A 23,661-nucleotide genomic window follows, 5' to 3' on the forward strand; every position below is an offset into this window, starting at 1 on the left:
GTAAATTGAAAGTAATAAATAAGTAAATTGAAAATTAATTATAGTAAGTCGGGGACTACCTGGCAAAGGAAGAACTAAATGTAACCAGTTTAAGGGCTCTTCTGTAATTATGAGTAAATAGTTAAAAAGACAAAATCTTATTTCTAATTTATGTCAAGATTATCATTTTCAAAGAACTATCAGATTAGCATAACAGGAAGGTTTCAATCCTGAATATACATCAAAGTATCATCACTGATGACCTTAGAGGGCAGAAGGTAGAATTCTACTAGAAATACTACACACCTCTGTACTTATTTTCAGTTCGTACGTGTGGTAAATTTTATTATAATTTGTAATTATTCTTTCCACCTTCCTTCAAAAAGATAATCCTCTCCACCTGTTCCTAAGTAGCTGACAGTACTCTTACAGAGAAGTAAACATCTCTGCCCCATTGACTTTGGCTATTGATTTGCTTTGGCCAATGACATATAAACAAACATCCAACCAGAAGTTTCAAGAGCCACTGTGTATTTCTGCCAGATTTCTTTCTTTTTTTCCCTGTTATAAGAACAGCATGTCCCAAATAGAAGTTGTTCTCCAGCCTGGATCTCAGAATCATAAGACACATGGAGCAAGAGCAAAGCTACTGCCAGCCTTAGCTAACACATAGCAAGAGCAAAACATAAACCTTTGCTATTGTAAGCCAATGAAATACTGAAGTATTGTAATCTGTTATGCAGCCTAACTCAGCAAAAGTTAATACAGCATGTATTACTTTTATAACCAGAAAAAAATACAGTTCACTGCTTCAATCTTTAAAGACATCAGTTACTGTGATATCTCAAAAGCAAAAAATGAATGAAATCCTATTCTTAAGATATCAGAGAGCTTATGAAGTAACAAGTAGATAAACTAAAATTCCAAAAGAGAAGAGCCCTTGCTAGCTGAGTTGACAATCACCTGCTATTTCTTTCCCAGGAGCATTTAAACATTCTGGGCACTGACTGAGAATGGAGATTGATCCAGGCAGAAGGACTGGTAAAAACAGAAAGCAGCAGAGCTTTTTAGAGTGGTGGACTAAAAATTAGAAAGTGCCAAATGCAAGGCTAAAAGGGATATTTGCTGAGTTCTATGGTGATGCAGGACGCTGGGAGAATGAGCTAGAATGGCAGAGTGAAATCTCCCTCAGTCTCATGGTACTTAGCAAAAAACCTGCTAGAAAAAGGAAATAACCATAAGCAGGTTTTCAATATTTGCCTGAATTTGAAGCAGTGTGAAGCAAGAGATCAAAAGGCCAACCTCAAAACTTCCAAAGAACAGACTTGAATCTCCTGTAATCTTCTAGATGGTAAAGAAACAACCTGACAGTTTCTCAGTCAAAAACCTAGTAACTCAAGATTGGCAAAAGAGACATGACTAACTAAATCTTACCAAAACTGCAATCCAGACTGACCCTAATTAAATTTAGTTCAATTCTTAATTAAACTGTAGTGTCAGCACCACAGCCAGTTGGCTCAACAGTTGAAAAGGAAAACCATCTCTGAGAATGCAAGCTGGTGCAGCCACTCTGGAAAACAGTATGGAGGTTCCTCAAAAACTAAAACCAGAACTAGCCTACAACCCAGCAATTGCACTACTAGACATTTATCCACGGGATACAGGCGTGCTATTTCGAAGGGACACATGCACCCCCATGTTTATAGCAGCACTATCAACAATAGCCAAAGTATGGAAAGAGCCCAAATGTCCATTGATGGATGAATGGATGAAGATGTGGTGTGTATGTATACACACACACACACACACACACACACACACACACATACATACAACGGAGTATTACTTGGCAATCAAAAAGAATGAAATCTTGCCATTTGCAACTACATGGATGGAACTGGAGGATATTATGCGAGTGAAATGAGTCAGTCAGAGAAAGACAAAAATCATATGATTTCACTCATATGAGGACTTTAAGAGACAAAACAGATGAACATAAGGGAAGGGAAACAAAAATAATATAAAAACAGGGAGAGGGACAAAACAGAAGAGACTCAAATATGGAGAACAAACTGAGGGTTACTGGAGGGGTTGTGGGAGAGGGGATGGGCTAAATGGGGCACTAAGGAATCTACTCCTGAAATCATTGTTGAACTATATGCTAATTTGGATGAAAATTTTAAAAAATAAAAAATGAAAAAAAAGAGAAAAGAAAAGGAAAACCATCTCTGGAGGAAGAGATTTTTTTCAGCCTCTATCTAGTTAAATTATATACTGTTTACTATACAACTTTAAAAAAATGAACATCTATTCATGTAACTACTCTACTTTTCATTATTATTCATGGTATATTTTTTCCTTCCTTAACATATGTGAAGAGACAAGAAAATATGACCTGTAATCAAGACAAAAAGCAGAAAACAGAAGCAGTCAGAAATGATGCAGGTAGTGGAATAAGCAAAGACTTCAAGCAATTATTAATATGTTCATAAACAGAGAAAAAAGTAGACAAAATATATAAAAGTATGAAGACAGTCAACAAAAAAAAACGGAAATCTATTAAAAAAAGAATCACACAGACTTCTTAGAATTGAAAAAATAAGATAAATTAACTTAAATTCACTGGATGGATTTAATATTTGTCTGGGCACAGCAAACGAGAGAACTGGTAAGCTTAAAAAACAAGTTAGTAGATGGGGCGCCTGGGTGGCTCAATCAGTTAGGCATCTGACTCTTGATATTGGCTCAGGTCATGATCTCACAGTTCATAGGATCAATTCCTGCATCAGGCTCTGTGCTAACAGTGCAGAGCCTGCTTGGGATTCTCTTTACCTCTCTCTGCCCCTCTCCTGCATTCTCTCTCTCAAAATAAATAAATACCCTTAAAAAAAAAAAACAGTAGAAATACCTAACTCATAGAAAGAAAAGAATAAGCACAACAGACATATGACATCTAATGATGACAAAACATCTAACAAGTTGAGGAGAGAGGAGAGAGATTAGGGTGGAAACACTTAAAATATTTATTTATTTAAAAATTTTCCTGCAAAAGATGAATGCAAATAAAATCATGCTTAGACACTACACAAACTGTTATAAACTACAAACAAAATAAATTTGTTAAAGCAGTCAAAAAATGCACATTACTTTTAAAGGAGCAACAATAAGACTGATGGCTGACTTTCAACAAAAATTATGGTAGCCAGAAAAGGAGTATTTGTAGTGTTGAAAGAATAAAAGATACCAACCTAGAATTCAGCATGAGGAAAATTTTTCTTCAAAAAGTCAAAATAGAGACATTCACAGACAAAAGCTAAGAAAATCTGCATTTAGCAGATCAGCACTAGATGAAATATTAAAGGAATTTCTTCAGGGAAAAGGGAAATTATCCTAGATGGTAGCAAAGAACTCCAAAAGTAAATGAAGGGCACTAGAAAGGGTATATATGTGGATAAATACAAAAGAACACTGATTGTTTAAAAAATGTCTATGTGGTTTATAACACACGTTGAAGTAAAACATATAAACAAACAGCAGAGAAGGAGTAAATGAAATTAAACTGTGTTAAGTTTTCCATTGTTCAATAAGTGGTAAATGTACTGATACTAATAAAATATTAAAATATCTATGATAACTAAAAAATTATAATTATGGAAGCTCTAAACAAAAAGCTAATAAAAATGAAATTTAGAAAATTTGGCAAATCAAAAAATAGAAAAATTTTAAAGAACAAAAAAAAGAAAGAATATGAGATAGAAAATAACAAGAGAAATGATAGATTTCTATCCAACTATTATTAGTAATTACATTAAATATAAACAGAATAAACATTCCAGTTAAAACACAGATTGTCAAACTGGATTAAACAAACATGACTGAATAATATGCTATTTCCAAAAGACACTTAAATATAAGTGTCTTAAATGTAAGAATAAGATAGGTTGAAATAAAAGGAAGGAAAAAAGTAAACCACAGAATTACTGATGAAAAGACTGTTGGGCTATGTTAACAGAAGTTCAAAGTAGACCTCAAAGCAAGAAATACTACTAGAGATAAAGAAGGACATTTCATAATGACATAATGGTTCAACCATAAATTGTAACAATTCTAACTTTTTATATACCTAATAAGAGTTCCAGAATAAATAAAGGAAAAGCTGAAAAAAACTGAAAAGAAAAGAGATACAATCATAGTTGGTGATTTTAAGATTCTTTCGTCGTACTGATAAAAACAGGGGAAAAAAGTCTTTAAAAGATTTGAACAACTCAATTAACACTAACATCAACAACTCAATTAACACTAACATCAACAAACTTCAGAATAAACATTCTTTCCTAGTACAGATGAAATATACCAATCTAACACAAACTCCTTCAGAGGATTGAAAAGGGAGACAAAAAGAACACTTCCCAATAGTTTTTATGAGGTCAGCAAATCTTCATATCAAAACCTGACAAAAATTTTACAAGAAAGGAAAATATAGGCTACTATTTCTTATCAATAGATGTAAAAATCCTAAATAAAATATTAACAAATTGAATCCAATTATACATCATGACAAAGTTGGATTTATCCTAGGAGTAACAGGATAGTTTAACACTGAAATCAATCAGTGTAATTCATCATATTATATACTTAAAAACACAAACCAGATTATCTCAATAAAAGCAGAAAACCATTTGATAAAACTTACAGCCATTAATGATTCAGAGAACTAGAAATGGATGGGAACTTCTTTAATCTGATAAAGATACCTACAAAAACTTACAGCCAACAAAATAATTGATATTGAAATACTAAATATTTTCTCCCCTAAGTTTAGGGATAAAACTATCACTATTTCTATTACCATTGTTCTGAAAGTCTTGGCCACTGCAATAAGGAACAAAGAAATAATGTACAAAGACTGGAAAGGAGTAAGAAATATCATTACTCCCAGATGATATTGCTGCATAGAAAATACAAAAAAAAAATCTACACACTATGAAATATTAAAGTGATTAGGAAGGTTGTGGTTTACACATGAAAATACAGAAATCAGTGGTATTTCTATATTAATACAAAACAATTGGAAAATGAAATTTAAATAAACTATATCATTTACAACAGCATCTTTGAAACATCAAATATCTAGCCATAAACCAAAGATGTATGAGACATCTAAACTGAATACCAAAGGGGTACCTGGATGGCTCAGTCGGTTAAGTTCGGCTCAGGTCATGATCTCATGATTCTTGAGTTCAAGCCCCACATTGAGCTCTGGGCTGACAGCTTGGAGACTGGTGCCTGCTTTGGATTCTGTGTCTCCTTCTCTCTCTGCCCCTACCCCTCTCACACTCTCTCTCTCTCTCGCTCTCAAAAAAAAAAAAAAAAAATAGATTAAAAAAATCAAATAGAATTATCTAAATATCATAAAACACTGCTGAGAGAACTTAAAGATCCAAGTAAATAGAGGGTCACCTGGGTGGCTCAGTCAGTTAAGCGTCCAACTTCGGCTCAGGTCATGATCTCACACTTCGTGAGTTCGAGTCCTGCGTTGGGCTCTGTGCTGACAGCTCAGAGCCTGGAGCCTTCTTTGGATTCTGTGTCTCCCTCTCTCTCTGCCCCTCCCCAGCTCATGCTCTCTCTCTCCAAAATAAATAAACATTTTTTTAAAAATTATCCAAGTAAACAGATAGATATCCATGTCTACAGGTTTATAGAATGGAAGATTCTATATTGTTAAAGATGCCAATTCTGTCCAAATCGATGTACAGCTTCAATGCAATCCCAAATGTAATACCAATCGATTTTTGTATTGTAATGATTCTAGATGCATATGTATTTAGTATTAGTATATGAAGTATAGCTCCCCTCAAAAGGAAAAACACTGAAGGAGAAAAAAAATTGGAAAACCTATACCACCAGGTATCAAGACTCAGTATAAATTCCTAGTAACTAAGACAGGATAATACTGGTGTGAGGATACACAAACAGACCAGTGGAACACAATATACACTCTAGAAACAGAGCCATCTGATTTATATCAAAGGTACCCTACAATCGAGTAGGAGCAAATGGATATCCATAGGCTGTTAAAAAAAAAAAAAAAAAAAAAAAAAGCTACTGATTTCTACCTTGCCTCATTCATACAAATTAATCTGAAATGCACCAAAAAAGTTCAAGTACAGGGGAAAGCAATAAAGCTTCTAGAAGAAAATTTTGGAGAATATGTTCATGATCTTATAGTAAGTAAGTAACCCACTACACATAAAATTTAATTTACTTATAGTAAATTAATGCGAGTAACGTTAATTAAATGAGTAAATTACTCATTTAATAAATGAAACTTCATTAATACTAAGAATTTTTATTTATTAAGAGACACTATTAAGAGAATGAAAAGACTAGCCACAGACTGGAAGGAGATATTTGCCATATATATGTCCAAAATACTTACATTCAGAATTATAAAGAATTCCTACAAAACTGTAAGACAGCCCTATTAAAAAATGTATTTAAAATATTAAATATTTAATATATCTTAATATATTAAAAGGTGCTCAACATCATTACTCATCTGGGAAATGTAAATCAGAAACCACTATACACTGACCAGGAGAGCTAAAAGTAAAAAGATTGACAACACCAAATTTTGACAAGAATGCAGAACACTGAAACTATCTTCCTTTGCTGGTGGGGATAGAAAATGGTAAAACTTTTTTGGGAAATGACAACCCAGCAATTCTACACCTATGAGGCAATTTACTCATCAAAAGACATACAAAATCATATTCATAATAGCTTTATTAACAATAGTCAAAACTAGCAATAATTCAAATGTCTATTAACAGAAGAATAATGATCCATTCATTCAATGGAATACTACATAGCAATAAAATGAACAACTGCTACACACAACATGGATGAATATCATAGACATAATGATGAGTGACAGAAGTCATTCTATTTATACAAAGTTCAAGAATAGGCAAAAGTAATCCCTGAGGACAAGAATGAGAATAGTGATTACTCGGGCGTGGCATGGGAAATGGATATTGACTAGTAAAAGGCATGAAGGAAGATTCTGGAGTGCTGGAAATGCTCCATATCTTGATCTCGGGTGGTACTTACAAGAGTCTATATACATGAAAAATTCATCATGCTGTGCAATTAACATTTGTGCATTTTACTGTATGCATGTTATATCTCACATTTTAAAAATGTTACAGCAGGAAATTCAAATGGGTGTATACTGGGGTAAATCATCTTACTACAAAGAATACACTATAATGTTTTTAATACCCAAGACTACGAGTAAGGTGCCCTGGGTTTTAGCCCCATACTTTATCATGTAACCCTAAATAAGTCATTTAACTGGGTCTTAGTTTCTTTACCTAGTAGAATGGGTTTGCCCAGATAATCCTTAAAGTTCTATATCTAGAAATCTGAGTCTTTGAGATAAACTACTTAATTAAAAAATCTAATTCTTAAACTTCAAACTACCACACAGTCACCTAAGGCCTGAATGTAGCAAAACCAAGTTAGCTCTTGTAATTCTAATTAAGGAAGGTTAAATCAGATAAGTCATGCAGCTGTTCATACTGTATTTCCTATACCTATATTTAAGTTCATCTACTTTAGCCAAGACATTCTAGTGCCACCCCTTCAGCAGCCAAAAAAACCTGACAGCCAGATTATCTTTCCTTGCTTTTCCCAGGATGGGTTATTCATTCTTCCAGGCCCCACTCAAACACTACCTTCTTTAAAATACCATCCCTCCTCCATATGCTAACTTGGATGCAAATTATAAAAAATAAATTATAGAAATAAAATAAAAATAAAATTAAATAAATAAAAAAATAAAATTAAATAAATAAAATAAAATAATAAAATAAAATAAAATAATAAAATAATAAAATAACAAAATAAAATAAAATTAAAAAATAAAATAAATAAAATACCATACCATCCCTCCTACAGCCATTCTTCAGTCTAAATTCATTGTTCCTTCCTCTGTGCACCCACAGTATGTTGCTTATACTTCTATTATGGCTCTTCACTCTGTCTTATACTTACTTGTTTTTTAATGTTTATTTATTTTCGAGAGAGACAGTGCAAGCAAGGGAGGGGTAGAAGGAGAGGGAGACACAGAATCCAAAGCCAGCTCCATGCTCTGAGCTGTTAGTGCAGAGCCTGACATGGGGCTTGAACTCAGGGACCACGAGATCACGACCTGAGCTGAAGTCGGACGCTTAACTGAATGAGCCAACCAGGTATCCCTTATAGTTATTTGCTTTCATGTATGTAAATAGACCCTTTCCAAAGGAAACATATACTCACTTAGCCAGCTAGATCAGCCAACTCAATCCTGGAAATCAATGAGTAACAGCACAGTAAGATAACTTTCATATTTGATTCTATATTAACAGTGGCAAAGTGAGATAGTATATACTAAATGCTGCTGTCCCCTACTCAAAGCAGTAAGAGATTATTATGAATACTCAAGATACTAATCCCAGTCCTTACTTTAGTCTACTCTCCAAAAAATGAAATATCTGTAGGCAGATAGCTGAAGAAAGAAGTAAATTAGTCCCACAGTGGGGAAACAAATTATTTATGAAATTATTTTATCTTAATAAACAGATGGTTAGGGAAGAAATAAGTAAACTATTTTAGGATTATATATTCAGCATCATCTTTCTGTTAACTGACCCTGCTCCTGTCCACATGGTTGGTACAGCATAACCTCTATCCTTTGATCACAGATGACTGGTCCAGGACAAAGTTCTTCCTCAAAAATTTTAGAAACACAACTGTGAAAATAAAGTCAGTCCTTCTCTGGATGGCTGAAATGGGAAGATATAAATAATACAGAAACTGTTGATGGCACTGTTTTTTCCATTGTGAAAAAGGCAAATCTGTGGTGAAAGAAAATAAAACTTACAGAACAAAGCAAAAATGAAAAACAGTCCTGAGGACCTTCAAACCCTAGATCCAATATTCCTAAGGCTTCATCCTATACTTAGGTTTTATGAGATTAGACACCCCATTATTCTTATAACAAATTTCCTCTTTACTAAAGCTAGTTCAATTTGAACAATTCTGCAATAGACAGTTACTTTGACGACCCCCAACTAACCACTCTTCCTAGTATTCCTAGTCTCTTCCCACGGTGACTCTGGGCTAGTGCTATGACCAATAAAAAATGGTGAAAATGAAGCTGTGCCAGTTTCAGGCCTATTCCTTAATTGGGCTGGCAGCTTCTGCTTCCTCCCTCTCATAATGCTTGCTCTTGGAATGCTTCTTGGAACCCAGCCATCACACCATGAGGCTAATGAATCAGCCATGTGGATAAATCCACATGTAGGAGAACCAAAGCCCTGGACAACAGTCCCATTTAAGCCTCCAGACGACTGCAGCTATACCAGAACCCCAACTAATGCCACCTACAGCAGAACCACTGAGTTAATTTGTAGAAATGTGAAAGGCATTAAACTGTAGTTTTAAGCCACTAAGTTTTGTGATGGTTTATAAATGTAAATTTTAACTAACATAAAAGTTCAATTCACATACAAGTAATTTGGAATTATACTTTTCTAACACAGACTATGTCTTGGAGCATGGTTTAGCAAACTATGGCTCTTGTGCCAACTCTGGCCCACAATCCATTTTTATAAATAAAGTTTTATTGGAATACAGTCGTGCTCATGCATTTACATATTGTTTATGACTACTTTCATGCTACAAAGGCAGACCTGAATAGCTGTGACAGAAATCATATAGTCCAGAAAGCCCAAAATATTTACTATCTGGCCTTTTACAGAAAAAGTTTGGTAAATTCTATCATACAGTACTTGGCAAGTGTTTTTAATATATAAATGACTTAAAATGTAAACCTACTTTACAACTAACTCCTCATACTCAAAGGATGGATGACACTATAAATATTTAGTGGTTTTAGTCTCACATAATGTGAAGCAAATCACATGCCTGCCACATGCTGAATGTTTGTGTCCTCCCAAAATTCATTATGTGAAAATCAGTGCGATGATGTTTGAAGGTGAGGCCTTTGGGAGGTGATGGGGTCATAAGGATGGAATTAGTGCCCTTAAAAAAGAGACCCAGAGACTTCCCTTCCCACTTTTGCCATGTGAGAAGACAAAGAGAAGATAGCTATCAACCAGGAAGTGGACCCTCACTGGACATCAGATCAGCTGCTGGTACCTTGATCTTAGATTTGCCAGCCTCTAGAAACATGAAAAATAAATTTCTGTTGTTTATAAGCCACCCAGTCTATGGTACTTTATTAGAGCAACCCAAAAGGACTAAGACAATATTGAACTGGTCTGTATTGTTTGTTAACAAATCAGACTACAGTCAGACTAATATATTAATCATGGGCAGGAAAACAACAGAGTAATAAAATCAGATCCATAATTATTTTGCTTATCAGTTCCTACTATGCGGGTAGGGGATCTCCATTTCAAGTTTCTCATATATTAGATATGACCCACTTCTGAATTGCATTAAAAATCAGAAAAGCATGAATGTTTCACCATAATGTATAGTTGACAGGGTTTTTTTCCACCTAATAATACTTCACAGACCGATCTGCACAATGCTGTAAATTCTACAGATTTTCTTTTGGCATCTGATATTTCATAAGTATTTCCCCCTTTTTATACATAATATTCCTTTGCCTTATACCCCAACTAATTGTTACTTCAATCCAAGCACAATCAGGCCCAAGTCTTGGCTCCTTATCCCTGGGGCTTACTCTTTTCCTCATCGACCAATTAAAAATCTCTCTTCTACAAATCAACAATCGTGTATGTAGTTTTATTTTACTATTGCTTTACCACCCTGTATTACTGCATCATTTGTATAATATTTAAAACTTTTCTACTTTCTTTACTATAGAATAGAACTCCATTAAATTACCCACATAGGTAGAGGCAGTTTTCTCCACAGATCTTAATAAGACTTAAAGAATATCAGAAACAGTTTCCCATCTACTTTATTTTAAATGTATATATCAAAAATCTCAAATTGTCATTAGTTATTACACTACAAATACCATCTTCTTACCCTAACAGCCCAAAATTTAAGATAGAAAATAAGAATTTAGATCAAGACAACCCCAGTATAATAATAATCTTTAATGCTGCTCCTAAAAGAAGATAATACGAAATAGTGGAAAAACAGCATGAAGATAAACCATGACTAGATCAGTTATCTAAAAGATGTATTAGTGGGGTAGCAGACTGGCTCAGTCAGTAGAGCATGCAACTCTTAATCTCAGGGTCATGAGTCAAGCCTCACATCACACAAAGTGCTTACTTAAAAATAATAATAAAATAATAATAATAATAGCAGTTATATTTATGGATTTCCATTACCATGTTTATAAAGGTAATACATTCAAAGTTATTACAATAAACAAACATTTAATGAGTACTTATTATGTGGGCACGTTCATTAAATGTTTACAGTTATCTCACTTATCACAACAACCCTCTAGGGCAGACATTGGTATTACTCCCCATTTTACAGATGAGAAAACCATAGCTTAGAAAAGTTAAGTAACTCTAAAAATTTAACTTCATTTAATTTAGGTATAAACCCAGGTGGTCTAATCCAGAGCCCACTATTCCAAGTATCTGTGTGATCCTAAAACAATAGTGTTCATTAGAATTATAGGTCTTATTTTTACAACAGCTTTATTTTAAATATGTAGGCAAAATATTTACAACTTTTTGCAGGGGAGGAGTACTAATCTTGGCTTTCCAGATCTTGATATATATCTGTTAATTAAAGAAGAAAAATGTAATACTTCAATACATCCAAATCACTAGCATTCTTCTAAGCTTGACAGTTATTACATGTATGTAATGTTTATTCCAAATCTTAAGCACTTTGTGATTTGAACTCTGTAGCATGTGATATTGAAGGAAATAAATTGCACATATTATGCAGTGGAAGTAACAGACATTTATTTCCATTTATATTTGGTATGAATGTCAGTGTCGATGTCTAGCAATTTTTCCTATTTGAAGTAAGGAAGGCATTTCAGATCAATAATTGTGCTGTCAGTAACAGATTGTAGATAACATGAATACAAGCAATAATAGAATGGTAAATATGAGGCATGTTCTGAGTTTGAGATTAATAAGATTTTAGAGCTGAAGGAGATTTTAGAGAGCATCTCTTCAACTTCACACTTCACAGATAATGATACCAAACTCCCACTGGAAAAATCCGAAACAATTTGATCCAATGTTCTTTCTCATGTAATAATAACAAAACAAGATTGCTCTTTCTAGTTTTCACTATCACAGATTTTCTGAATAATATATTCAGTCAATATTTTAATACAAAAAAAAAAGAAATGGGAATTGGTAAGCAATTGAATGTGTGTGTGTGTGTGTGTGTATATATATATATATATACACACACACACACACACACACATATATATACATACATATATATATACACACACACACACACACACACACATATATATACATACATATATATATATACAAATCCAAACTAAAAAAATCTTCATGGTGGAGATTATTACAGGTAACCACTATTTCTACAGCAAAAAGCTAAAAGAATAAATATAAGGGTCTTACACGGACTTCCAGAAGACCATTTATAGGGGGAAAAAAACACAATTTCCCAAAGAAGTATTGAATTCTGGTGTGCCTTGAGAAAGTGTTCCATTCTCAAAAAGTTTTAGAAACACTAGACTAAAGTTCAACAGGATCCACAACCATAATATCACTCATGTCTTTTATGCTAATATGCTTTAATATATTATGAATCTCCAAAAGAAGGGATGTTATACAGCACTTTTTTTCAAATTTATTTGAAAATAAAAACCTCTTGGGGCGCCTGGGTGGCTCAGTCAGTTGAGCGTCAGACTTCGGCTCAGGTCATGATCTCGTAGTTCGTAAGTTCAAGTCCCGTGTCGGGCTCTGTGCTGACAGCTCAGAGCCTGGAACCTGCTTCAGATTCTGTGTCTCCCTCTCTCTCTGCCCATTCCCCACTCATATCTGTCTCTCTCTGTCTCTCAAAAATGAATAAACGTTAAAAAAATTAAAAAAAAAAAGAAAAGAAAAGAAAAACCTCTTCACACCATACCTATTGTAATATCTCCCAGAGAAGTGTTGCTAGAACAAAATTTAGAAAACACTGGGAGAGATTGTTCATAGGAAAAAAAGACTAAAGACCCATAACTGATCATAAATTTAAAATAAAGTAACGTAAAAAGGCTGTTGTAAAAACCAGTAAAATCTTACTATTACACGTATATTACTATTCTAAAATGTCATTAGATAAGCATTCTTAAACACAGCATGAAGAAGTGGAAGTCAGTCATAGTTAACTGACAAATCAATTAGCCACTATTGATATTAAGGGGTCCTGAGTTTAGCCCACTAATGCTCACAACTTAACTTGCTCCAGTTTGAATTTATAACTATCTGCCAGAGAACCTTTTTCATGGAAGAAGCAGGAGAAAGAGGAAAAGGAGAAAGCAGGAGAAAAAGGAAAAGATGTAATAGACTATATTCTTAGGAAAAAAAAGTACTCACTCTCCTAGTCATAATGATTGGTTCAGAGAAGGACAAAGGAGCAACTTGCATCATACTCAGGAAAACAAAGCACTGAAATGAAGAGTAAGAGTTCATGATTATATTAATTCCCTGATCACACTGCTTGAGGTCCTAAAATCAATTCTTCCTCTATACTCCTACATAGCTATGTAAATTAGTAACTTCCCATTTTCACTTAATTTTGAGCTAGGTACCTGTCATTTGCAGTAAAAGGGTACTAATCCACATATGTAATTCAAGAAAGAGATCTCAGAAGAACCAGTTAAGTAACAAAAAAGATCATACCAAATGAAGAGGAGAATATTAATTATAATTAGTACATTATTTTTGGAAGGCAAGTTTCTAATTTCTATCAAAATTTTAAAATTCATATACCAATGACCCAAAAAGTCTAGAGTAATTAATCTTACATTTAAAAAAACTCACAAATATGCAATGATAAATGTACAATGTTACTGTCTACAACATTTGTCACAGTGAAAAATTAGAAATCTCAAGGTTCATCAATTGAGGATTGATGATTAAATACAGAATAACCTATGACTGATGATTAAATACAGCATAAAAAGAAAATATCTATATGAACTAATTGTTACATGCCAAGAAGTATAATGTGTTAAGAGCTCACACTCTAGGAAGAGACTACATGGGTTCGACTTGCGGCTTGGCTTTTAAATTTCGCCCATCACAGTAATTTGAGCAAATTACTTAATCTTTCTCTGCTATAATTTCCTTAACTGTAAAACAGTGATACTATTATGAGGATTAAATTAATAGGCTCTATGACAGGCTCTAGAAAAGCATTTTACATTTGGTAAGCTCTCAAAAAAGTTAACTATTATTATTTTCACTAATACAAAAACATGTCCAAGACATGCTGGAAAGGGTGGTAGGTGCAGAATACTATGTATGAGCAAAGATCACAAATTCAAATGACAGAGCTAGGTAAAGAATATAAATAGGTTCAGTGGGAATTGAGAGAAACTGGAGAACACATGCTCTATTTCCAGGGGACAACCACTTAACCAACTATTGTCATATGAAAAAGAGGTTGCCATGTTGCTGAGTCTTAAAAAGTTAAAAATATGGGTTTATATGAAATATATTTTTAAAATACTAGAAACACACTTTTTTGTAAAAACACAGCCGGGGCCTAATGAATCATGTGTATTGGTCAGTTATGGCCATAGGTCTGCCAATTTGCAAACTGTGATGTAATAAACACATGCTTGTATACAGAAGAACAAAAATAAAAATCTTTTTCTTATTTTTAAATGTTTATTTTTGAGAGCGAGTGAGTGGGGGAGGGGCAGAGAGGGGGAGACAGAAGATCTGAAGCGGGCTCTGCACTGACAGTAGAGATCCCCATGGGGGGCTTGAACTCATGAACCATGAGATCATGACCTGAGCTGAAGTCAGATGCTTAACCAACTGAGCCACTCAGGCACCCCAAAATTAAAACTCTTAAAAATGATTAACACTAGAGAGAAAGAGACTGGGAAAGTAGAGTGGTAGGGCTTAATTTTACACTTTACCTTCCTGTACTGTTACATATTTTACAATAACACAAACATACTCCATAAGTTTTTAAAATTCATTAACAACATGCTAAGTATTCAGAAGCTATCCCATTTGCAACTAAATTCAAATGTAACTACTATCACGGAGACATCAATGCTATCATAGCATAATTTTTTAAATTTGCATTAGGATCAAAATTCACTATTGACTCTTAAGTGGAAGGGAGAAAAGGTGATCACATTTTTAATGTTTCATCCTTTTTGTGTCTGAAAATAGTATTTACCCTATTCAATTTCTTGTGTCCAAGATATCCAAAAGTTCTTAACCTGAATTAGACTTTAAAGATCATTAATTCTAAGTATACTTTTTTCTTAATGTTTGTAAAAAAAAAAAAAAAAAAAAAAAAAGAACTTAACAGTACATTTCCACTTAGCACTCAAGGTGGTCTCTTCCTTTCATGAGTTTCTGCATTTTTATTAACATTTTCAGCATCAGGCAGACACAATTAGCCATGATCCTGAAATGTCAAAGTACAAAGAAATATGTAAATTTCTTGTGGTCTTATAGTAATAACCATTCCTTCTCTAATGCCTTCAACCCAAAAGTGAAAACAATCATTCTTTAGACCTGCAAGTCTAAATGGATATGCTACCATGTTTAATTCTTAGCAAGGTAGTTTGTGTGCTTCCCAAGGGTATAGTAGATTAGAAACTAGAAGGTGAAGGGCAACTTATAAAGGCCATAAGGATTAAATAACAGGCGCCAAATGCTTAGAACAAATTGAACATGTTTATACCATGTATATAGGCCTGATAATTGTTAGCTATAATTACTTAAACCTGATTGAACAAAAATAAATTATGTTCAATATCTTCTATGTTAGAAAGTAGGAAATATGTAATGGTTTAAAAATTTGTGTCAAAAATGGCTTTACATGAAAAGTTTTGATGTTTATACTTAAGTAATCTACATCAAAAAGAAAATATAGAAGCACTTTATTCCTTGAAATGCAACATAAATGAAGCATGAATTTGTCAATATCCAAGTTGACTAAATAGCGTGTTCCTATTAATGCTAAAATATAAGCTCCAAAAGGACTAGGACTGTATTTGTCTTATTCACTATTGTATCCCTCACTTTAGCACAGACCCTAGCACATAGATGTTGAATACTGAATACATTATTTCCTTTGTTCATCACATTAACTCTATTAAGTAAGCATAATTACCCCCACTCAAAGCTAAGGAAACAGAGGTAAAATGCAGTTAAGTGTCTTCAAAGTCATAGAAGACGTAGAACTTTTGATTCCTATTTTATGTTATTTTGACCATCAGAACTGACCTTCAAAATAACATTTTCAGAATTTCTTCAACCTATAAATTTTTCATTTTTTAAGATGACATTTTTAAAAATTACTATAAAATTACTCTAAAATAATCCTCATAAGACTTGCCCATCAACTAAGAAGCAAATATATCAAACCTGATAGTATAAAAATGTTTCAAATACACATTATTAATATCATCCTCTTACTAGCAATATATAGAAAAATACTAAACCCCTGAACCGTCTTCTTACTAGTAACAGTGAAGTTCTGGTTAACCTAAGTGTTTTTGGGTAGCTGCTTCCTAAGCCACTTCCTAAGCCATTTATATAATGTCACACCACCCAATTTTTTTTATTATACATCTCCTATGCCATTACTTCATTAATAGGTGCTACAACAAAAGGACACAAAAGACGTAAAGCACACAATCTTCTGTTTCAAGAACTTTAAAACCTACTTTGACTAAGATGTTTATACATGAAGACATTACCAAACTGCATCAAAGCAACATATGATGAGAAAAGGAAGATTATTAAATATACACTCCAAGTTAGATATATATGATAGGCATTTTCACATACATTATCTCAGTTCTTACAACTGTGAAATAAGTACTGCCATCCTCATTTTGGAGAAGGAAACTGAAATTCAGAGAGATTAAATGACTTCCGAAAATAAAGACCAAATCTGGGTCTGAAATCTAAGTTTGTTTGACTCTAAAGTACTTTTGTCTTTTTTTAAAACTATACCTTGTAGCCTCCCACATACACATGATTACAGGGTATAGACAACATTTATAAATACTGCAGGAAAACAAAGACATCATTGTAGAGAATAATTTCTAGGATTTTGTTGAGGAAGTAATGCTTGAGCTAAGTCTGAAATTAAGTATAAGACTGAAACTACTGATAACAGAGGATTATCAATGTCACAAAAATTTTTCAATGTTTATTTACTTTGAGAGAGACAGAGCATTAGAGGGGGAGAGGCAGAGAGAGAGGAAGAGAGAGAAAACCAAGCAGGCTCCACACTATCAGCAGAGTCCTACAACGTGGGGCTTAATCTCACAAGTCATGAGATTGATCATGACATGTGGCAGAAATCAAGAGTCTGAAGTTCAACCACCCAGGTGCCCCAACACAAAAATTTCCAAATGAAAAAAAATCTAAATATTTTTCCTTCAGTTTATACTGACAGGACTTAACCTCTGAAATTTTATCTTTTCTTCCGTTTCTTATTCTCTTGCATTTTTCTAACCCCTCCCATCATGATTTTCATTATGGAGACAAAAAATATTAACTAAGTCTGATATCCTATATTTCTCTTTCCAGTTGTTCAAGATGCTAAAGTATAGAAACATTGCCATGAGAGTTTAAAGTGATCTTAAAGAATGACTCCTTCTGGTTAGTGGTAAGAAAAGCTAAGAGTTAAGTAATATTACAAAACTTTACTGGCCAATCTAGCATTAGAAAGCCAGTCTTCTAGTGTTCTTCCCATGACCCAGTGCTCCTTAAATTTTTGGTGTCAAAGGACCAATAACAGAGAAGATTGATGAGGTCTGGAGCTGTAAAATGGGTTTACTTGAAATTTCTTTGAAGTTTCTAATTTTCTCTTAACAATTCATGTGAATTCTACATTCTGTTCCTAATTTACACATACTTAAAGCGGTTTAAATTATACATTGTCAAGTAAAATTGATACTAAGACTTAGTAAGACTAAAATTGATTCTCAGACTTAGAATCCTTAGAGTATCCCTTGACACAATATCATGTACCCAATATGAAAAGCAGGACACAAATTGTATAATGCCCCTTTTTACCACATCTCATTTCCTTGCCCCCTTATTTTTCAAATTAGGAATTTTTTTTAAAGCATATAGTAAGTTTAATTCCATTCTTTCAAAATGCATACTTACTGGAAAAACTGTAAAAATAATCGGGTTGTTTAATTATAAAATTTAAGAAAGTTTAATTACAATTAATATATTGAACACAAATTCACTTATGAATTCATTGAACAACCTGGATACAACTTCTACATGAAGATACTTCATTAGACTTTTGCTTTTGGGGTGGTTGCTCAAAAATTAAGCAAGACTGCATGCTATCCATACTAACTACAGTCCCAAATACTTTTGAGCAGGTTAAATAATTTTTTCTTCTTCTGTGGTATTTATCTTCTCTGCCCAGATGTGAAGGAAAAAAATCTCTTGTGGTTTCATTGCTTCTTTTTTAGGATCTCTTTTTTGTTAACAGCTCAAATTCCAAATATGTTCCCTTGTTCTTCAATCCTATTTACAGGAGGAAAGTATAAGTTTTATCTATTTTACTGAGTGTTTCACAAAGTACTTTATTCACCTTAAATACGAATGTATCACCAGTAACAATAAAATTAGACTCTTATTCATTGTTTCTTCCCCAGCAACATACTGCTGATTCTCCACACCTCAGTTAATGTCAAATAGTCATACATGATTTTAATATAGTTAAAACTCTTAATATATAACAACATAGGTACTGCTAGCTTATAAGGCTGTTAGCCAGTGATGATAGTATATTCATTAGAAATTAATGATTTCCGACTTTAGCTAAACCTTTAATTCTCTAATACGTTGATTTCAACCAAAAATTCGTGAAAGAATGACCTAGTTTGAGGAATAGGATTCTTTTTAACAGTGGTCATACAGATCAATATTGGTATGTTTGCCTGAACACAAAATTCCATTCGGTAGAATTTAAGTTTGGTTTGCAATACTACTTTGCCTAGTTAATGACAACACCTATTCTCAAAACAAAGATATGTAAACATCAATAAATAAGCTTTTCAGAAAATGTACAAGGATAAACTTGAGGAATGAAATAAAATAAATGCCTCAACAATTCTAGACTTACATGATTATAATCTCCTCGGTTTAGAATCTGTTAAATATTTTGAATGACTTTATTTATGAATGACTAAAATACTGCCTATACATAATATATTTGGTGTTCTACTTTACAATTAGTTTTTAATCTCTATTATCTAGTCTTATATTTGTTCTAATATCTTCTACTGATTACAGATCCCTATTCTCATTCTCTATATTATATAAATGCATGCATTCATTAGTTTCCTGATGTTTCTGTGAAGCTTTAACAGTTAGAGAACTAGTGTGCTCCCTGGATAAAGAGTTTATTTAGAAACAGAAAAAAGTAGGTGAAAAGTGACACATTAATATATAATGAGTCTGCTATAAACCTAAAATGTTTCCGTGATAACCAATTTTTATGTACCTAAATGTTCCCATTTTCCTGATAATTAGCATAACTAAAACAGCCATGTCACACTAATTATTATAATCTAATTTTCAAGTCCAAAATGATTCAAGACCATTAAGCAAAAAGAAATGCCTCTGCTAAATATTTTCCTACCACTGTTTCAAAATTCTAATATTTGATGAAAATTTCAACAGACTGCATACTACATCTATTTGCAAAATTTATAGCCAAGATGAAGACTAAAAAAAATACAGAGGATGAGAAGTTTCAAAGTATACATATGATTTTTCAACAGATAATAAAAAAATGTCACAATGAAAGTCAATTAAAGACTTGAGAAATGACAACACAATTTCACCAAAATATAAACACATTGTAAAATGTGTGCATAGGTAGACAATACTTTCAATCACCTCTTAAAAATAGATAAAAATACTTAACATCATTATCATGAAGCATGTAGAAGATATTTTCTAAAACACGCTCTCCGCCTTCAAGAGAGCCACAAATTATAACCCATAAAATCACAATTTTAAGTGAGGCCTCTTAATTCAATTTTCTTAAGTATGAAGTCATAGTACTAAGTTCAATAAAGAAAACTTTTACACAGTAAAACTGCGAAACTTTAAGTTATATAAGACACAAAATCACACAACATAGCTTCATTTTTGTAGGGTTTTTTCTTGCACAAAATCACATGGAATATCAAGACCACAAATTTTAAGCTGTCTGTAATAAACATCCTCTATTTGCAGACTGAGAACTGGTGTTCTTTCCTCTGATTCTTCTGTTTCCAGGCTCTGTCGAAGTTGACTATAACTTTTCAAGTAAAAACATAAGTTATTTCTGACTTCACATGTCCATTTTATCATCACATACTATTGTCCTCCATTACCATTTCTTCCAATTCTGAAACTTCTTTTTCGTTCCTTCAGCTATATCCTTATTCTTGACCCTAGACTTTTCCCCCTAAACTACTGTACCTCATTTTCATGAGACAGCTTCTCCAGATTACTGTTAATTCCACTGCCAAAGTTTTCTCCTTGACATCTTGCCTGTGCCACCTACCTATTCCACCTAAGCTTTTCAAGGTCCTTGCATTTCATTTTTATTCTGCTCAAGAACCTCATCCTCACAATATATTCATTTATAAGGTTACCACTGACTTTCAACTCCCCTTTGAAATGCCAGTTTCTTCTTACCTTTAGTAAATGAACCAAATTCTCCCTTCAGATAGTCACATTTGCTCCTAATTCATCTGGGAATGGAATTCCTTTTACACTTAGCCCTCAAACACACCGTAATTTATTTAAATAGCAGCACAATAATTACATACATTGTTTCTTTAGTTGTTTCCATACCAATATTATCCCTATTGTACTGTAGGGATAGAGATAAGGGCTGTTATCTTTCAAAGCATTCTGTACACCTATCTACTGTGTCACTTTACCCAGGTAAGAAGATTCACTAAATAAAACTATTAGGGAAAGCTTAAATTAACAACAAAAAATGTGTTTTTTTTAAACGCTATGGTTTAACTTGAAAACAGCTTTGTGGAAACCAATTTGTCAATAAATTTCATATATAAAAAAAAAATAAAGCGTCTCCAGCAGACAGAATATAGTTGGAAAAAAAAAAAAAAGAAAACAGCTTTGACCTTTCGTTTCCATGGACAGCTGAAATACTTTGGATTCTATTAAGCTTCACTCTTACTACTCTATCATTTTTCAAAACCGGCTGGACTGTAAAGAGCAAGTTGAAGGCTGATAGAGGCTGTACATTTTTACACCCGTGATTAGATTCTTTGAAAATCAGCAGTGTCAACTCTAAGAATTCTGATACAACTGAATCTTCACACAAGGCAACAGTTTCAGCACCAAAAGAAGAGAACAGCGCATCATCTGCTTTGGGCGGGGGGGAGGGGGTCCCTTCCCTGCAACTGGCTTACACTAGTTTCTCTATCCCAGGGGCTTTCCATTAGGAAAATTCAACAAACCACCATTAACATCTGGAAAGAATACCACGGCTAGGCAACCCTTTTACTTAAAAGAGAGGAAGGGGTGCCACGGATATCTCCTTTTCATAAAACTCAGCAGCCAAATAAGCTTAGCACTCAATATCTACCGATAGAGATTTTTTTTTCTACCTAATAAAAGCAAGTCTCATTCAATTTAGTCCCTTCTCGAGCACCGTCTCAACCTGTCAGAATTTGACAAGAGAAAAAAAAATAAGAAGTGAGGGGCGGGGGACTAGGGAGACACAAGGATTCCCGTCTACATCTCTTCTTTTTCCAAAATCACAGCAAGTGTGCCTTGGATTTCCTTCACTCTAAACTAAGCCCTCAGATTCCAAATATAGTTCTTTAACCCCCACTTCGCCACTGAATTACACACAAACCTTGCCAATTACAGAACCACAGCAGAACCCCCAACAAATTGGCTTGCTATTCATCTCGGAAGTCATGCCCTGCAGCAACTGCCTACCGCCGAACTGAGGGATATTACCCAAATACAACGCAACGGAATCAGACATGCAGAGCACACACAGCTTCTGCGAGGGAGGGAAACGAGACCCAGGAAAAGTGCGCTGCTCACAAGCCTTGGGACCAACCGGAGAGGGGGGTTCCCAGAAAGGAGGGGGACAGAGAAGCCCAAGTCGGGGAATCCTACCCTCTCAAATAAAAAGCCCCGGCCGCAGGGTGCAGCCCGTCCCTCTAAGAAAACCAAGAGGCGGGCAGAGAGAGGGCCCTTTGCTGGGGAAGGCGGAATGCAGACACTTTCCGAGGTCTGGGTGCAAGCGATCCCCCACCTCTCGGGACAAACAAGGGGTGTCCCACGGGTGGTTGAGGGGATGCCCGACTGGCGACGGGTAGCCTGAGGCAGAGCAGAGTTTCGCCTGATATTCCCCAGTGTGGTGTCCGGCCGGTGCCCGGGGCAAGCACAGCTACAGCAGCGCGGGGCCGCCAGCGGAGGGGGGAGGGGAGGGAGGGGGTGGAAACGGGAATCCCCCCTCTCTAAGACGAGCACTGGCGGAGGAAGCGCGCCGGCCAGTCAGAGCGGCGTGCTTCAAGCTGCGGAGCCGGGATCCCGCCGCCTGCACCGGCAGCAAGGAGCCCCGCAGCGCCCGCCGCACCAGCCCCTCAGTCCCCGGGGGCCAGGGACTTCGGCTGCGAAGGCACTGGGGCCTGATATCCCACGGGCCGGCCCCAGTTCCTGGGGGGCCCGCGGGAACACCCCAACCTCCGGCGGCTCTCAGCGGTTGTAAAACGCGCCCCCCCGTCCCCCTCCTCAGTCTTCCCTCCTCCCGAGGCCGTAGAGAAGAGTCACCACAGACGAGAAGCCTGAGACTAGTCGGGGACAGCGGCCGCGACGGTCCCGGACCTCCTCCCCCGGTTACCTGTGAGGACTCCGACACGGATTTGATGGTCGTGGTTAGTGAGGATCATTCCCTCGGTCGCCATGTTTCCCAGCGCAGTCACCGCACTGACAGGAGCCGGGAGAAGCCGGAGCCCGGAGCGCGCGGGCCGGGAGCGCGCTCGCCTCGGAGAGCGCGAGAGCGAGAGCGCCCGGGGAGCTCGCGGCGACCGGGCAAGGAGGGGGAGGCGGCCGGGCGCTCCGCGGCCTGCGCGGGGGAGAGGCCCGGCCGGGAGTGCGCGAGTCCGCGGTGGGGGGGGGCGGAGTCTGAGCGCGCGACTCCGCGTCCAGGTCGGAGGAGGCTAGCTGCGGTAGAGGGGTCGGGGGGCGGGCCGCAGGGGGAGAGCGCGCGGAGGCGTCCGACGAGGCCGCTGAGACCCAGACCGCTCTGCGGAGAGCGAGACCGAGACCGGCTAGATAGCAGGAGAGTGAAGGGAAAGGAGTGCACACGCTCGGAGGGTTGCGGGGGCGGACTCGGGGACAGGGGCGGAGCTACACCGCGAGGCGTGGAACTCGTGGAGAGTGAGGGGAGGTGTGAGAGCTCGGGTTGCAGAGT

General features: G+C 35.7%; 1 protein-coding gene across 8 annotated transcripts in view; it reads right to left on the minus strand.

Annotated features, from left to right (window-relative positions):
• Positions 1-23,152, minus strand: part of GPHN (gephyrin) — a 622,612-nt gene extending 599,460 nt beyond the window's left edge. For all 8 annotated transcript variants that reach the window (XM_047079492.1, XM_047079490.1, XM_047079491.1 and 5 more), the window contains exon 1: positions 23,089-23,152. In XM_047079492.1, the coding sequence (XP_046935448.1) occupies positions 23,089-23,152 (64 nt within the window). The remainder of the gene's footprint in view (positions 1-23,088) is intronic.
• Positions 23,153-23,661: the final 509 nt, after the last annotated feature.

Source organism: Lynx rufus, unplaced genomic scaffold (genome assembly GCF_022079265.1).
Source record: "Lynx rufus isolate CCGP_SWC_20201006 ecotype Redwood Valley unplaced genomic scaffold, mLynRuf1.p SCAF_17, whole genome shotgun sequence".
Taxonomy (NCBI): domain Eukaryota; kingdom Metazoa; phylum Chordata; class Mammalia; order Carnivora; family Felidae; genus Lynx; species Lynx rufus.